At 36.6% G+C, this 18605-nt stretch overlaps 1 protein-coding gene across 6 annotated transcripts in view; it reads right to left on the bottom strand.

Annotated features, from left to right (window-relative positions):
* Positions 1 to 706: 706 nt before the first annotated feature.
* TUT4 (terminal uridylyl transferase 4) overlaps positions 707 to 18605 on the bottom strand; it is a 46430-nt gene continuing 28531 nt past the window's right edge. For 5 of the 6 annotated variants that reach the window (XM_087719652.1, XM_087719655.1, XM_087719653.1 and 2 more), the window contains 9 exons: positions 18020 to 18197; positions 17789 to 17836; positions 17617 to 17699; positions 16547 to 16662; positions 15731 to 15891; positions 7887 to 7987; positions 5702 to 6215; positions 1892 to 2068; positions 707 to 1204 (listed from right to left, as the gene is read on the bottom strand). In XM_087719652.1, the coding sequence (XP_087575778.1) occupies positions 1116 to 1204; positions 1892 to 2068; positions 5702 to 6215; positions 7887 to 7987; positions 15731 to 15891; positions 16547 to 16662; positions 17617 to 17699; positions 17789 to 17836; positions 18020 to 18197 (1467 nt within the window). In that variant the 3' untranslated portion in view covers positions 707 to 1115. Of the gene's footprint in view, positions 1205 to 1891; positions 2069 to 5341; positions 5560 to 5701; positions 6216 to 7886; positions 7988 to 15730; positions 15892 to 16546; positions 16663 to 17616; positions 17700 to 17788; positions 17837 to 18019; positions 18198 to 18605 lie in introns of those variants that run through there. The other variant, XM_087719656.1, reaches the window with a different exon arrangement.

The raw sequence follows: 18605 nt of genomic DNA, 5'->3' as shown, positions 1-18605 counted from the left end.
TCAATCCAATTTGAATTGTGCTTAATATGTCTAGTCCTAGAATAGTAATATTTACGGCACAGCTACACATATTTATTAAGATGGGAATACCATTCAGTTGGGATTATTTTGCAATGAATGGGAGTAAGATTGCAGACTTAAAAATACGGGCAAATTTAGTGTTATATTTTTCACTAAGTTATTAGGAGGATTTAAACATAAATTCAATGCCTCGAGTTTGCTTTAGACACCATGTATATTTAATTAATTGGAGCACCAAGATTTTCAGATTGGTAAATTTAGATATACTTCCACAAGTCAGAAAGCACTTTTTATGTATCAATCCTAGACTCAAGGTGGTATTACCATTCCAGAAACACTTTCACTTAATGAAAACGGCCCTGTTTTGTTCTTCACTTGCTTCCCTTAACGGACACATCAGGCATGTAGAACTATGTACCAGAAGTTACACGAAGGAAGGATAAGTCTGAATGTGTATACTGTCACAAAGAAAGTTCAGTGAGCTAAATGGCAACACTTTAAAGGAATATGTGAAGCTTCTTTTTAATGCTTCTGCAGCAAATAGCCTTAGGTAGACCTCCAAATCCCAAACATTTCCATATCCAAAATGCTAAAGTTGATAGTGCCCAACCTTTTTCATATTGTTTCTTAAAAAGTACTGCCATTTAGCATTCAATCCCTAACATGAAAGAAAATATGGCTATGATTTAGGATTTTCCAATTTTATTTCTTTCTTTTTAAAAAAGTTTTTTTTGGCACTACATTGTTCAGTAAAGAAATGACAGGCTTTAACACATTAATTCCTTCTAATTACTTTTTAGAATAGATATAAAGTCTGAACCAAAGTATGAATAAAGCTAATAGAAAATAAACAACTTAATTTTAAAAACTCTCTTTACAGTTTATCAAGATAAAATAAAACACAGTTCCCTTAAAAATAGGGTAATAAAATAGATGGCATTTGTATCACTAATTCTTGTGATACTAGTAAAAACTATATTTTATATCTATGTACAAATTATACACTTAAAAAGTTTTAAATAATCTTTTTATCTAAACATGTTGCAATAACATTTTATTCCAACCTGATTTCTTCCCATCCCCTTAATTAAACTTCATTTCTTCTGCTGAATAAAATTCATGTTCAAGTGTGGATGTCCTTGAGACAGAAGTGAAAACCGCTGGTTCTGCATCAATAAGCCAGCTAAAAGAAAATTATTGCAGTATATATGAAATAAATTCATTTTATATTTCATGTACATTGAAAATTGAGTCTAAAAATGTTTAGAAGTGCTGCTGCAGAAAGGCAATAGTTCAAAGGGAAAAAGACTAAAACACCAATATATTTGTAGATTAGATTTATAAAAATTAGCTTCAATCTCATTTGTTAAATGTTTACTTTGAACGATAAATGCCTTAATATATACGTAAATTAATAAAAATATATATGTAGTTTTGGGTTGAACTGTGAAGTCCTTGGTGCCTCTGAGCTTGATTGTTTGTTTCAAATGTCAACACCTAGTTCAGTAATGAAATGTCTCCAAGCAAATACATACACCAGAAGCTGTGTAGGTGTTTCTGGTGTATGGAATACTTGCTGCTTGTTAACCTAAAATATGTTAACTCCATATAAAAACACAGATTTTATTTAAGTATCAGTAAAAATTAATGTAGCAAGTTAATAAAGAGGTGTGCCATATTAATTCATATAAATATTCAAAAATTTACTGTATGAAAAGTTCTGTATATAACACATTTCATATGTTTGAATATGGACTCAAAAAACCATGCTTTTATTTCAGTCTATTTCAGAATGTATTATTAAGAAGGACTGCAGCCACAAAGAAATTGAAGTTATCAAAGCTGTATAATTAAACTCTCCTTATCCTACCTTGAGGATAGAAAGGTTTGTTCAATGGGTAACTGGCATTTCCCTGCTGCATGTAGTTTGGAGATATACTGTAAGGCCACGTCCCTCGAAGGAGAGGAAAATGGGTAGTAGCTCCGTGGTCCCAAGGAATAGGTGGAGGTGCATTTCCTTTACCAAACTGCCCTTGGAAGCCCTGATCTAATTTTCATTTACAAAAGGAAAAGAGAGGAAACACTGTAGATGAAATTGATAGCTTTGCAATACACCAGTAAACAATAGCATTTACTCTTTGAAAACTAATATTTAGTGTAAGCATTGATGTAAATAAGATTGGATATATTCTGTACCTATCAATAATGGTTTTAAATTAATTGTTTTAAATTAAAACCATCACCCCAGCTAAGACATTTGCAAAATCCCAAATTGAGGAAGACTGATAAAAGGAATGGGAATTTTCAGTTTTCAAATGTTAAAGCTTATAGTTAATATAGTTATGCATAATTGCTATAGTAAAAGAATATTGAAAATAGCTATTTGTTTACATAAAAAACCATTTTACTGTTTTAAAAATCAGAAATTTTACATCAAGAACATTGCACATAACATTTAACTGTGGATCTGTTTTGAGGAATGATGGGCTTGATGCAAAATTTCTGAATAAAAAAATTAAACAATTGTTTCTGATTTACAAGTATCTCATATATTTCATATATGCAGACAAGAAGTAGGTTCTACAACAATTTTTACACATTTCTTTTCTTTAACAACACCCTAGGCAAACTACAGAGCAATCCTGCAAATTTAAATTCCTTTGTATGTCGAACAGCATTATGCTGGAGTCAAACTAACCGTTTTATTCAAAAATGAATGGAAAAAAAATCAAACCAGAAGCAATTATTAAACAATTTGATGCAATCTCGTTTTTTTTTTCAAAAATAGAAATAAAGACATATTCTGAAAATACAGAATACTTGATAGATAGTACTTGATTTATGACCACAATCAGGAAGGGATTTATGGTAGGTTGTACATCCACAGTTTTTTGCAGTGGTCACTAAGCAAATCATTTAGAACCTGTGTTTATTAAAAGCTGCAATTTTAAGTCTAAACCAGATTCTAGCAGAAAATACAGCAAATCGTGATGATAGGATGCTGCAACCAGTTATAAAGGTGATCCAGTTGCCAAATGCCTAGCATGCAGTCACATGACTGTGGTGTGGTTGGCACATTTTACAATGGCCAAAAGTGCTTTATGTTTCTGAAGTGGAGGTTTATTGGATTTATATGTGCCGTATAGCATCCATTCTGGATCCATCAAAATTTTGAATGTTGTAAGCAGTCTTAAGTCAAAGACTACCGGTAAAGAGAGTATGAACACATAATTTTGGGAATCTTTGAACTATCAGAGTTTTTTGTAATATTTTATTGATTTGGTTTGATAACTTCTACTTCTAAGAAGAAAAACAAACCTAAAGTAAACCAATTTCAATTTCAATTTATTGACATTTGTATGCCGCCCACTCCCTTGGGACTCTGGGCGGCTTACAGGCAAGACAAAAACATATATAAAAATTAAAAATGAGAATACAATGGTTAAAATTTCACACCATGCATACTGTTAGGATGGGGCTGGATACTAATCAACAGCCCCAGGCCTGCCAGAATAGCCAGGTCTTAGCAGCTTTACAGAAGGCCGAAAGAGTAGTAAGGGTCCGGATCTCTACGGGAAGATCGTTCCATAGGGCCGGAGCAGCTACAGAGAAGGCCCTCCCCCAGGGAGCCGCCAACCGACATTGACCGGCCGACGGCACCCGGAGAAGGCCCAATCTGTGTGATCTTATTGGTCGCTGGGAGGTAAATGGCAGGAGGCGGTCTCTCAGGTAGCCAGGTCCTAAACCATGTAGGGCTTTAAAAATAACGACTAGCACCTTGAAGCGCGTCCGGAGACCAATGGGGAGCCAGTGCAGCTCGCGGAGGATAGGTGTAACATGGGTGTATCTAGGTACACCCAATATCGCTCGCGTGGCTGCATTCTGGACCAGCTGCAGTCTTCGAACACTCTTCAGGGGCAGCCCCATGTAGAGCGCGTTACAGTAATCCAGTCTTGAGGTGACGAGGGCGTGAGTGACCATCCGAAGGGCCTCCCGGTCCAGATAGGCCCGCAACTGGTGCACCAGGTGAACCTGGGCAAAGGCCCCCCTGGTCACAGCCGACAGGTGATGTTCTAACATCAGCTGCGGATCCATTGCGGACCCGCTCTGAGGGGTTTATAATTTCACACACACCCCAGCTAAGAGGTGGAATGTCTGGACCATCCTTGGGAGGGTGCATCAATAGCCACTCGGTCTTGTCGGGATTGAGTGCAAGCTTGTTCGCTCCCATCCAGACCCTGACAGCCTCCAGGCACTGGCACATCACTTCCACTGCTTCGCCGAGTTGGCACAGGGCAGACAGATACAGTTGCATATCGTCCGTATATTGGTGATATTTAATCCCGTGCTGGCATATGATCTCACCCAGCGGCTTCATGTAGATATTAAATAGGAGGGGGGACAGGACCGAGCCCTGCGGCACCCCATATTTGAGGGACCTAGGGGTCAATCTCTGCCCTCCAACACCGACTGCGACCTGTCCGAGAGGTAGGAGGAGAACCACCGTAGGATGGTGCCTCTCACTCCCACCTCCCGTAACTGTCACAGAAGGATACCATAGTCGATGGTATCGAAGGCTTCTATGAGGTCAAAACATGAATCCTTCTAAACTTGTTGAGGTTGAGGTTTGTTTTATTTATATGCTGCCCTATTCCCAAAAAGGACTCAGGGCGGCGAACAACTCAAGCGAGAAAGGGAACACACAAATACAAGACAAGCATTTAAGATAGCCAACAACCACACCTGTCGAGAGGGGAAGGGAGCTCATCAACCCCAGGCCTGCCGACACAGCCAGGTTTTAACGGCTTTTCGGAAGGCCAGGAGAGAGGTGAGGGTCCGAATCTCCGCGGGGAGTTCGTTCCAAAGGGCCGGAGCTGCAACAGAGAAGGCCCTCCCCTGGGTCGTAGCCAGATGGCATTGGCTGGTAGACGGAACCCGGAGGAGGCCGACCCTGTGCGATCTAATGGGTCTTTGGGAGGTAATTGGCAGCAGGCGGTCTCTCAAGGAAGTATGTTCTAGGAAGTATGGATCAGAGTCATTGTCAGATGAAAACAGAACTATAAAACACACCAGCAGTAAACACTGGTGAGCCAATGGTGAGCCAAAATGTATCAGAACACATTTCTGACCAGCCACATTGTATAAAAAGGTATAAAATTCATGCTGGTTCATAAACTAATTTATCAAAGTTTCGATCTAAGTACACCAATCTGTAGGATCTTTAAATAAATTGGGTGGAGTCAAAAGAGCTAGACATAAAGATGTGCTCATACCAAGCCACCCTTCATCTATCATATATATCACTCCGGTCCCATCTTAAGCTACTTTTGATACTATTTTTAAGAGTAGCATTAAATGCAACATGAGAAAATACAAATGAAAAACAAAATGGGACAAGTTGCATTCAGCTTATGCCTAGATCTGAGGTGTTGATTCTCTAATCCAGTTCACTTTTGCTAGCAGTTTTTCACTAGATCATCAGGCTTCTCTTTCAACATCATGTCTATATATACTTTTCAGCTATGTTAATGTCTTGGCCTAAATATTAAAGAAATTAATTTTCCTTAAAGCATTTTCTTATAAGCAGCTGATGAGCACAATCAAATGAATGAATTCAGAAATGGTTAGCAAACAAAACATAAGTATTTGTACAAAGCAAGTGCCAATAGAGGAAAATTACCTGAATTCCCCACTGTGCCATTGTTCACCAGTGAGCTTAGAGTCACGGGGTTGTGCCAGGGTCCCTCATGAGAAGTGCTGGGGATTCCCACAGGCCTGGCAGCAGGTTGTGCAAAGATGATACTAGGATCATTCAAGCTTATGGTGCTCGGATTATTGGGTGGGTTGCTGCTGCCAGCTCTCACCGAAAATGGAACATTTGTTGCGTGAGGAGGATTACCCGGTGCAGAGTGAATAACAGGCCAGGATGTGTTAGGAAATGGAATTTGGTGATGGTGGGGCATTTGAAATATCCCCAAATTAGGCAAGGTGGAATACTGACCTGGGGGAGATTGGGCAAAATTAAATAAAGGCAGCTGGACCTGGTGAGGTGACTGTGCCCCTTGTTGGGGCGGCAGTGTATGCTTAGACTGGGATATTGATTGAGGCTGAGGCTGGTTAATGGAGGCTGGTGGAGAAGAATTCTGGGTAAATTGCTGAGGCTGTGGAGAGTAAGATGGCTGATGCGAATCAGACTGGAGAAGTGGGGAAAAAAGAATTGGATTTGGATTAGTTTACCAGTGAAGTGATTCACTGTGCTCCCAACAGATAGTTACCAAAAGGAACTTTTATAACCCCATTTTTACTGTTTCAGCTCAAGAAAATGAACAAAAGATAGTCCTTTACTTACAATTGGGATCAGAATTTAGATTGACCAAACATATCATTAAGCAAGATGCCATGTGACTGTTTCATTCAATAACCACAATCCTGGTGCTCCAGATTGGGATCATTAAGCAATCTCATGGTGTTTTAATGGACAAAGTCCCAGCTAAGGAGTTCACGGTGCCTCAAGGGTGGGGAAAACCCCAAGAGATTCTGTATGGCTCTGAAAATCCATAATTTGACTAGGATTAGCAGGATTTTCAGTGCAAGAGCAGAGATACATTTGTAGATTGCCTTCACAAGGTCTCTCCTTACTACTTGAGGTAGCCTGCAGTCCTTATATTACTACTGCCTCTTCACTTTGGCACCTGCTGAATGAAATCCAAGCATGCAATTCCTTAGGAGAGACAGGCCTTCAGTGAAGTAAGTTTGTAAAGGAGCATCTCCAAGCAAAACAACGTTACAAGGATCTAACGTCTTCTGTAGGAATCTGCTTGATGGTGTGCAGGAGGGGAAGAAGGAGATTGCCTGCAAGGCGAAGAGGAAAGAAAAGGGAGAAGAAGTGTGTTTTATCAAACTTTTCCTCTCCATCTCCCTCCTGTTCTGCCATGCCTTTCCTGCCATCCAGGCTACAGGCACATACGTTATTCCGGAAGGATAACAAATTTATTTCAACAAATTTCCACAGCTCCTAAGCAGTTCTGTGCATGGAGCTTTAGTGTGCTTAGATTTTGGCAGGTATCAGAAAGGAGATGCAGCAGTAATATAAAGAGCATGGGCTGCCTCAAGCAGATTAAGGGAAGCTCTGGGAGGCCTACCACAGGTCATACTCAAGTATCTCTGTGCTCGGGCACTGAAAATCTTTCTTGTTAAAATCGAAGTGGAAAGCATTGTTTTTGAGAAAAACACAGGGAAGATTACAGATGGAGATCACAGGAGTATCAGGTGGCTGGTAATCAGTCCTAAATGTGAACAGATTGCCAACTACCCATATTGCAATAACATGAAGGTAGCAGGGAGTGCGACAATTTGTGATGATCAGAAGAATGTTATGCTTCTTCTTAGGCCATCATAACTTCTAAATAGTCGCTAATCAACTGGTTGTAAGTCAAGGACTATCTCTAAATTGTTTCAGTGGTTCAGGTTTTGCACTTAAGGTTTCTACTAATAGAAGATTTATCTTACATACTCTTCTGATTAAGTTCTCTTTTAAATAAACAGCCAGCTACCACTAAAGTAAAACATGTAACTACAAATATTACCTTAAATTTTCATACTGCAGTAGCATATTCATTAATTCAATTCTTTCAATTACCAAAAAGTCTTAATCTGTGATTTTTGAATATGTTTGTATGTGTGTGTATAATAGCTTAAGTAAGAGATCTATAAATTGGAAAACAAACTACTGACCTGTCCATCAGGTGTTTCATTGTAAGAATCATAAGTACTGATAACTACAGTTGCTATAGGTTTCTTTTTTACTGTCAATGCTTACTACTTATAGAAAACACATTCATAAAAACACTGAAAATACAACTTACACATTCTGATGGTTGTCTGGTGCGCAAGGGTCTTTCCACCTGCGGTTGAATTGATCCAGTGACTTGCGGTGAATTTACCAAAGTTCTGACTAATTGAGAAGCTAAATGATAAAATACAAAGAATGTATAGTGTAATTTAAATTAAGTGACCAAACTTCAAATAAACAATATAAGTGCAAAGAAAGGCACATTTACAACCAGAATTATATTCATGGCTCTTTAGCAGCAATGCTTTATGCTAGGGATAAATCACAATGAATATTTTTTTCCTACCTTTAGGGGAAATTACTATTGCAAAACTCACAATATTCATAATTACTACTTGTTTGGACCCTTCATTCTTAAATTACCAGTTATAAACATTCATTTATTAATTTGTTTACAGCAAGATTTTAAATTCATGTTTGCTTAAGTTAACAAAATTTTCTTTTTGAAATTATTTTTGAAAAAATATAGGGAAGAAGAGCTGCTAAATCAGCATTATGAGGGGCTTTGAAGAATGACAAACACTTCAAGACATTGTGAAGATTAAAACCAGAGTAGGGCTAGAAATTATTATTGCAGGTCATGAAAAAATGCAGCATGAGAAACAGGCTAAATATACAGCAATGACTAATAATCATGCATTTAGTTTGTAAAAGATGTTTAGAGGGAAAAACCTGTCTACAATAATTCTTATCAGTGATAATTTTTATTTTTTATTTTAAACCATAAGCACATCAACAAAAACAAACACATAACTTAAAAACAACATAGGAACAATAAGTTCCATCGTATATCATACCGCAGTTCCGAATAGGTTTCTTTGCCGTTAGTGTTTTTCCTACTATACATTTCTATCTTTCATTCATAATCTCCTTATTCGTTATCCATTTTTATGTACATTTCTTTATTTATTTAAACTTAGCTACTTATGACCAAATATTATTTACCTATATTATGCTTTATATTTTTACTGTCATATATTCTCTTACATACAGATTATAGATATACATTCACATAATTATTCTTTTTCTTTGCCATTCTTGTATTATTATTATTCCATCTGGAAGGTTATAAGGTATAGTTTAAAATGCTTTGTTTACCATCCTTCGCACCTACTAAGACACCACCTCGTTTTCTCTTTCTTTTCTTTTCTCCCTCCCTTCCTTCTCTACTTCCCTCCTTCCTCGTCTCCGTCCCCTTCTTCCTTCCCTTACCTCTTCCCTACTCCTACCCTTTTTCTTCTCCTTCCTACCTTCTCTCCTTCTCTTTCTTTCTCTTCCTCCCTCCTCTTCTTCTTTTTCTCTCCCTTCTGCCCACCTTCCCTTACCTCTTTCTTCTTCCCTTACCTCTCCTCCACACTTCTTCCTCTCCTACATTCTCTCCTTCTCTTCCTCTCTCTTCTACCCTCCACGCCTTTCCTTTCCTTCATCCCTCCATTCTCTACTTCCTTCTTCCCCTCCTTTCCTTCCTTTCTTTTTCTATTGTTATAGGTTGTCTCTTTCAGATCCCAGTTCATGTTTTCTTGGGGATGGTATTTCTACACACCCAACTTTGTTTCATATCCTTTCCTTTTTTCTTTAGGATTCTACAGTCTATTTTCCAGCTATCATCCTGATTTGAATTCACAAATCTTGGCCCCCTTGTTTTTACTCATAATTATTTTTGAGTGTTATTCTATTTTTTCATTTTATTCCTTTGCTCCATCCAACTATACCAATTATCCCATATCCAATAAAATTCTGATTCTTCTTTTCCCTGTATTTCTTTCGTTAATTTATCCATTTCCACACAGTCCATAATTTTTCTTATTATTTCATCTTCATTTGGGGTTAGTTTATTTTTCCACGTCTGGGCGAAAGCGATCCTTGCTGCTGTAAGTATATGTAATATTAGATATTGTATTTCTTTTTTGTATTTCATCGGTATAATTCCTAATAGAAAGAGTTCAGGTTTCCAATCTAACTTAACCTTTATTATTTCTTCCAACCAATTTTTGATCCTTTTCCAGAATTTTTTTGCCTTTTCACAAGTCCACCATAAATGATAATATGTGCCATGTACCGAATCACATTTCCAGCAATTTGGAGAGGTATTTGTTGAAATTTTGGCCAACCTTGATGGTGCCAGATGCCATCTATAAAGCATTTTGTACTGGTTTTCCTTGTATGGAATTGATAGTGTCATTCTTAAATTTATTCCCCCCAATTTTTCCCATTTGTCTAGTTCAATGTTATAGCCAAAGTTCTGTGCCCATTTTATCATTGGTTCTTTTACAATTTCCTCTTCTATTTGATACTTCAAGAGGAATTTGTATATTTTCCCTATCATCTTTCTGTCCGGACTTTGAATAATTTTATCCAATTCATGTGGTTCTGTTTCAGTACCATATATTTTAGTCTCTTTATTGTATTTAGTTTTAATTTGGAGGTAAGTTAGCCAATCAACTTTCATATTCTGATCTGCCAATTCTTCAATTGTTTTTAAATTTCCCTGTCTGTCAATTAGATCTCTGTATTTTAGGATTTTGTTCCAATCTGTAGAATTTGGGTGTGTCGTTCTTTCTGTTGGTGATAGCCAATTTGGGGTTTTCACATAGTGGATTTTTTGATTTTGAGCCATTGTTGCAGTAAAGTTCTTCTAATTAAATGATTTTGAAAGTATTTGTGCATTTTATGTTTGTCATCCCATAAGAAATTATGCCAGCCTGCCTGGAGGTCATGGCCTTCTAAGATCAGAATTCTTTTATTTCTTTAACTCAATCCAATCCTTCATCATTGTCATTGTTACTGCAGTTGCATATAGATCCCAATTTGGTAGTGCTAAGCCTCCCCTCTCCTTGCTGTCTTGCATTGACTTTAATTTGATCCTTGGTTGCGTCCCTGCAAAATAAATCTGGTAGTTAATTTCTTTAAATCTTGAAGGAATTTTTTACCTGGACTAATAGGAGCGGTTTGCAACAGGAAAAGTATTCTTGGTAAGATATTCATTTTAATTGTTGATATATGTCCCATAAGTGATAATTGAATATTCTTCCAATTTTCTAAATCTTTCTTTATTTGTATCACTAATTTATTGTAATTATCCTCTTTGATTGTGGAACATTTTGCTGACAACCAGATCCCCAAATATTTTACTTTCTTAGTTAACTGCAATCCGGTTGCTGCTCCCAGTTCCTCTTCTTGCTTTTTTGTCATATTTTTAGTTATAATTTTTGTTTTGTCCTTATTAATCTTTAGTCCTGCCACTTCACCATATTCTACTAATTTTTGAATTAGTTCCAAACTAGATTCTAATGGGTCCTCTAAGGCAAATACTAAGTCATCGGCAGAGGCTTGGACTTTATATTCTTCATTTTTAAGTCTTAAGCCTTTTATTCCCTGGTCATTCCGAATTTCATTTAATAAAGTTTCCAAGGTCAGTATAAATAGCAGAGGAGAGAGGGGGCATCCCTGTCTGACTCCTTTTTTTATTTCAATCTTTTTTGTTAGATCTCCGTTCATCAGAACTTTGGCTGTCTGGGTACTATAAAATCTTTCTATCATTTTTGTAAATTTTTCTCCGAATTTCATCTCATCCAATAGTATTGTTATAAATTTCCAAATTACGTTATCGAATGCTTTTTGTGCATCAAGGAAAACCAGTACCATTTGCTTTTCTGGTTGGGCCTCATAGTACTCTATTATGTCTAGAATAACTCTCGTGTTATTTTTCATGTGTCTATGGGGTAAAAAACCATTTTGGTCTGGATGTATTCGTTCATTTAAGACCTGTTTAATTCTTTCTGCCATAATTGCTGCAAATATTTTGTAATCGGAGTTTAATAATGAGATTGGTCTGTAATTTTGAATTTCTTGTAGATCGGTTTCCTCTTTTGGGATTAAGGATATTATTGCTTCAGTCCATGAATCGGGTATCTTGGCTTTTCCTAAAACCTCATTAAACATTTCCACTCCTAGCTCCTCCAATATTATTTTGTTATATTTGTACAGTTCCACCGGTATTCCATCTGGTCCTGGTGTTTTATTATTTTTTTGATTCTTCAGGACTGATTCCACTTCGGTTAACGTTATGGGTCTATTTATTGCCTCCCTTTGTTCTTTTGAAATTGGGGTTATCTTTTCTAGATTTAAATATTGTTTTACTTTAGCTTCCTCCATATATTCTTGTGCGAATAGTTTTGTGAAATATTTGTGAATAATATTCTTCTTTTCTTCCGCTTTGAAGCGAGTTCTTCCCTCGTCATCCTTTAATTGATATATCATCCTTTTTTCTCTTTCGTTCTTCAGTCTATATGCCAGCCATCGTCCTGGTTTGTTGGCATGTTCGAAGTAGTTCTGTCTGACTGTTTAGATTTTCTGTGCTAATTCCTTTTGAGTTATTAAATTGATCTTATGTTTTATCACCTCTATTTTTTCTTTTTTAGTTTTATTCTTTGGATCTTTCTGTAGTTCTTCTTCCGCTTCTCTAAGTTCTTTTTGCATGCCTTCTTGTTGCTCTTTTTGCTTTCTCCTTTTTCTCGTCATATAGGCTATCGTAAGGCCTCTTGTGTATGCTTTCATGGTGTCCCATAGATTTTGAATTGAGGTGTCTTCTTTTTTATTTATTTTAAAGAACATTTTTAATTCTTTCTCTAGCATTTCAGTGTATTCTGTCTCTTTTACAGTACTTGAATTCATCATCCATCTTTTTCTTCTTTTTTGACTTTTCCATCTTATTTTTATTGGGTTATGATCTGCCCACTCATTTGGTTCTATTTCGATTTCATCTACTTGATTACACAGCCCGAATGAGATCCAAACCATGTCGATTCTTGATAGAGATTGATGGGGGCTTGAATAAAAAATATATTGCTTTCTTGCTTTGTGTCTTTCTTTCCAAATATCCTGTAATTTATATTCCTTTACCATCTCAAAAAAGGATTTGGGTAATGCTGTATATAATTTCCCAAGTTTTTTGTTTTCCAGTAGATTCCTATGTTCTCTTTTAATATGCACTTCCTGTATACAGACTATATCTACTTTCAATTTCTTAAGTTTATTAAACATCTGGGCTCCTTTTTTGGTGCATTCAGTCCATTCAGGTTTATCGACACAATTGTTATTTCTTGATCCATCTTTAGCTGAAATTGTTTCTTTTACTTCTAGTTTGTATCTGACTTTTCTCTCTCGCGCCTTCCTTTTCTGCTCTCTTTCTTGCCTCTGTTCTTCTCTCCTGCTTCTTTCGCTGTCTTCTGATGTTTCTTCCACTTGACTTCTGTATTCTAGTTCCTCTTTGCTTCCTTGTTTTCCTTCCCTATTACAGTGTTCTTCATAGAATTTGTGTGCTTCTTCTAAATTCTCTATCTTTTATCTTTTTCCTCGCCAAGATACCAGAACCCCTTCTGGTACCAGCCACCTGTACATTATTCTGTTTTTATTCAACTCGTGTGTTTTCCTGTAGTATAATCATCTCTTCTCTGGTTTTTTTGTACACTTCATCTCTGGCAGTTTTCTTAGCGAATCTTACATGTACTTCTCTCGGGAGCCTATGTCTCCTTGCATAATTAGTATTCACCCTGTAAGCCTCATCAATAATTCCTCTCACTTCCTGTTCTGTTTTTTGCAGAAATTCAGTAAGGATATTAATCATTTTTTCTTTCAGATCTTCCTCCTTCTCTTCCGGTATGTTTTGAAATCTTAGGTAGAATGCCTTTTTTGTTTTCGAGTCGGATTATTGACAATTCCAATTCTTTATTAAGTTGCCTATATTCTATTTCCATTTTTCCCATCTTCTGATCTGAGTGTTGTATTTTTTCTTCCATACATTGGATTTTCTGTTCGTTGATTGTTAAGGCATTCTGTATCTTTTCAACTTTATCGTCTACATTTTTGATTGTTCCTTTCAATTCCTTTCAATCTCATTTCATTTTTTAATTCTTCGTGATTTTTCCTTGTCTCTGCTTGGCTTATAGCCAAGGTCTCCTGTATCATCTGGAGCAGTGTTTTTCAACCACTGTGCCGCGGCACACTAGTGTGCCGTGACATAGTGTAAGGTGTGCCGTGGGAAAAACACTTTATATATAGTCAATATAGGCACAGAGTTAATTTTTTTAACATTTTCTAATGGTGGTGTGCCTCGTGATTTTTTTCATGAAAAAAGTGTGCCTTTGCACAAAAAAGGTTGAAAAACACTGATCTGGAGCATCGATTGAATGTTTTGCATCGTAGGTGCTGGTCCCGCTGATTCTGCCATCTTTTCCCCTTTCTCCAACCCCCACGCACTCTCCATTGTTTTTTGATTTGAGGAGGGGGGCATTGCTGAACTCACATTGGGTATGGTCTTTTTCCCTAATTTTGATGAGGTTGCCATTTTTAACCCACTTTTTTGACCTTGCCCACGATTGCTTATAACTTTTATCTTATTTATACATTGTCAGTAATATCAATAATATATTATAATTATTATAATTGTATAAACCAATATTCAACAACAATTCCACAATTATCCTTCCTTGGTATCACCTTTCAATACTTAAACAGTCCTATGTAATAATACTAGTAATATTCTATTTGATTAATTTGATTAGTAAATATCATAAATTTATATATCACACCCTATTCTTATATCAATAAATGTCTCTCAGTTTTGTCGGTTGTTCAATATTCAGTTCTAATAATTAGTCTCTCTAAGTCACTCTCTCCTTGGTGTCAGTGTTAATGTCCACGAAGCAAAAGACAGACCTCTATTTCTTGTCTCTGGCACTGCTCCAAGCTCCTAGTCAGCTCAATATCAAATACTTAAAAAATTCAACCCAGGGGCAGAAGAACTGGTAAGCAGAAAAAAAGGGAACTCCGTTTGCCAACCCGACTATTATGCAGTCACTTCTTTAAACCTGCCAAATCCTTCCGGCAAATTTTATCCCCTGAAGTCCATGTCGGGATTTTGTTCTTATTGTGGCTGTTCCTGTCCGTTCTAACTCAGCCTCTTTGCACTGCTTCTTTTCAGCAAAATTAAACTGTAAAAAATAGCCTCTCTCCCGGCTCCTTCTTCTCTCAGCTCACCCACTTTGCCAGTTTCACGTTGCTTTCCTCTCTGGATTGTCGACAATAATAACAAGCACCCGAATTCGTCTGCTTCTATTTCTGTTTCTTCCTTCTATGCAGCCGCCATTGCTCAGTCCTAACCAGATGGTAGGATATTTCTTCGTCCGTTTAGGGGGGTTTCTCCTATCTGCCGGGGGATTTGTCTTACCACCCCAGCATCTGCAGAATATCCCCTTTGATCTGCTGGTCTCTTTGGGATCAGCAGTGCTCCAAAAGTGAGCCCACACGCAGAAATTAGAGTTAGGGGTTAGAGGAGCTCCCTTACCCTGCTCTAGGCACAGTGACGTCACCATCAAATATGGTGGAAAAAATAATTTAAAACAAGGGAGATAATAGTTTTTCTATTTATTCCAAATACAATTGCATAATTAACATTGTATTAACTAATTGCATTAAAATTATTTACTGAAAATGAATAAAATACATTGCTTTGGTATTATGCTTCCTGAAACTCAATCTTAGATTTAAATAACTACAGATTAATTAAAAAATAATTATCTATTCCAAAGAAGTTAGTTACTATAGATGCACAACTGCTTTTGCCACCATTACAGGACAATCTGGCATCATACTTGGTAATATTGCACCCATCTTACCAATCATTTCTTGGATAGCAAACTCCCTTGAAATTCCTTAAAGCCAAGTAAAATTATGCACAATCCTTGATGAACAACTAACTTAGCAAAAATCATATATTGGAATCAATCAGGACAAAAGCCGTAAAAATAGAACTGGAAAGACAGGATACCAGACAGAAAATTGGAGAATCTATTTTACCTGCTACACCATTGCTTCTTTGTCTTGTTTGTTTGAATTCAGGACAATCTCTTCTAACATGTCCCATGTCACCACACATAAAACATCTCTTTTCTCTGGTATCTCTTTCTTCCTCCTTTACTTCCTTTTCATCATCTCTTTCATTCTCTTTTTTCTTTACCCTTAAGAAGAAAAAACATAAAAGATGCATTATAGTATCCCTAAAAAATATTTTAAAAATGTAAAAAAAGACAAGAGGATGTAGGTGCAAAGCGAAAGAGGGAAAGAAGATTTTGAAGACCACACTTGGAATACTTCATCCAGTTTTGGTCGCCACGATGTAAAAAAAATATCACAACTCTAAAAAGAAAACAGAGAAGAGCAACAAAGATGATTCGGGAACTGGAGGCTAAAATACTTAAAGAACGGCTACTGGAATTTAATGAAAAGAAGGACTAAGGGTGATATGATAGCGGTGTTCCAATATCTCAGGGATTGCCACAAAGAAGAGGGAGTAAACCTATTCTCCAAAGCACTTGAAGGCAGGACAAGTAGCAATGGGTGGAAACTAATCAAGGAGAAGCAACCTAGAGATAAGGAGAAATATTCTGACAGTAAGAACAATTAATCAGTGGAATGACTTGTCTCTAGAAGTTGTAGATATTCCAACTCTGGAAATTTTTAAGAAGAGATTGGACAACCATTTGTCTGAAATGGTATACAGTTTGCTGCCTGAGCAGGGGGTTGGACTAGAAGAGATCCAAGTCCCTTCCAACTCTGTTATTCTGTTATTTCCGCCTCAGTTTATGAGAGAGAGAGGCATATGTTTTTACAAACCTTCTTCTTTTAGGGCAATCCTTCATATAGTGACCAATTTTGCCACAGACACGACAACACCTGTCATTTGGGGCCAGTTCTCCATCAGTTAATACTTTGGAGTTGAAAAAATATTCCTGAAAAAGTTGGAAACATATATTGTATATTCAATTTCCAGAAAGAGAGCATAGGTAATAACACATTTATGTCTTACTAATGAAGTTATTTATTAAGGTGAAAGGTGTTTCAACCAGATATGCAAAACTTCAGCAGTGAATGTGTACATATTATTGGTCTCTCCCCCCCCCACATGTGTGTGTCTGTGTGTATCTATATTTATTTATTTATTTATTTATTTATTTATTTATTTATTTATTTATTTATTTATTTATTTATTAGACTTATATACCGCTTCATGGGGCTTTCAGCCCTCTCTAAGCGGTTTACAAATTTTTTAGCAAATTGAGTCAGCAACTTGCCCCCACAGTCCGGGTCCTCATTTCACCCACCTCGGAAGGATGGAAGGCTGAGTCGACCTTGAGCCGGTGAGATTTGAACCGCTGAACTGCAGATCACAGTCAGCTAAAGTGGCCTGCAGTACTGCACCCTAACCACTGCGCCATCTCGGTTCTTCTATATAGTTTGATATAACTACATCAAACTTTTATAGGCTTATATTTCTAAGACAGCATACACTTCTACATAGTAGTTAGTTAGTTAGTTAGTTAATTAGATGGATGGATGGATGGATGGATGGATGGATGGATGGATGGATGGATGGATGGATAGATAGATAGATAGATAGATAGATAGATAGATAGATAGATAGATAGATAGATAGAACATAGGATTTGCAGAACAATTATTTTAACAATTTCATGAATGAGGAAAGAAAATACAGGAAAACAGTGCTGAGAAAAGCTTGATTCTATTACTGTAAGTTCAACCTGCTCTACCACAGCATAACACATATATCTTCAAATCATGGAATATAATGCAAAATAACATTTTATGTATTTGAAATATCCTACAGCACTACAATAAAAAATATTTGCTCATTTGTTAATAAGGCAAAAGAAAGGAGAACTTACAGCTTCTCTTCCTGAGATTGGATAGTAAGGGGTACCAAATAACTTTCTCCCGTTGATTAATGCTTTCATTATGAAATTGGTCACTTTGGATTAAAAAAAGACATTTTTTTTTAAAAAAAGCTATATTAATTTTGAAGTTTATTCAGTTGAATAGTACTTTTTATGTACTTACTTTTCCTAGAAACTCCTGCACCAAGGTTATGATTCAGGTCAAAGGGATCTGAGCAATAAGAACAAACATTAAAAGAGGATTTTTTTAAAAAAATCAGTAATGCACATATTTCTTTACAAAAACTACAAATGCAGGATAAATTGTTTTGAAATAAGTATAATGTAACATAAATGAGGAAGACTCTTCAAAAGAACACATTGATTTATTAAACAAGAAACATTCAATAACTACCTTCAATAGCAATGCATTTGGATGTCCACTGTTTCTCAAATGTGGTTAACAGCTTTTTCTGCCGAATGCTGATGACATATTCTTTGAAGTCAAATTCTTCAGTGTAAAATCTCAGTAACCCTAACCAGAGTTCTCCCAATGACTCTGTGTTTTTCCCAAGAGAAGGAAAACGTTTTTTCTGTACAAAAGTTATAACATAAACATGTTAAGAGAACAACCTTTTCAAAAATACAACAATTTTAACCAGAAAACCTCTAAAGTAGCACAGTGCAAAATATCTATTGCTGTCTTTTATGATTATTAACTGAAGAAAAGTGGTTAAGGCATCAGGACAGAAAGCTGAAACCTGTGAGTTCTAATCCCACCTTAGCCGTGAAAGCCAGCTGTTACCTTGGGCCTGTCAGTCTCTCTCAGCCCAACCTACTTCACAGGGTTGTTGTAGGGAAAATAAGAGGAGGTAGTGTTTTGGATATGTTCAACACTTTGAGTTATTTGTAAAATAAAAAAGAGGGGATACAAATAAATAAAAGTATTTTCTCTACAAAATTCTCTACTTATGCAAGTTCACAGTAACCAATTCCTTTCC

This window comes from Thamnophis sirtalis, unplaced genomic scaffold, assembly GCF_051295495.1.
Source record: "Thamnophis sirtalis isolate CommonGarterSnake01/CBP01778 unplaced genomic scaffold, rThaSir2_p1.2 scaffold_7, whole genome shotgun sequence".
Classification (NCBI taxonomy): domain Eukaryota; kingdom Metazoa; phylum Chordata; class Lepidosauria; order Squamata; family Natricidae; genus Thamnophis; species Thamnophis sirtalis.
The sequence above is the reverse complement of the archived record's forward strand: the minus strand, read 5'-3'. Positions and strand labels throughout refer to the sequence as shown.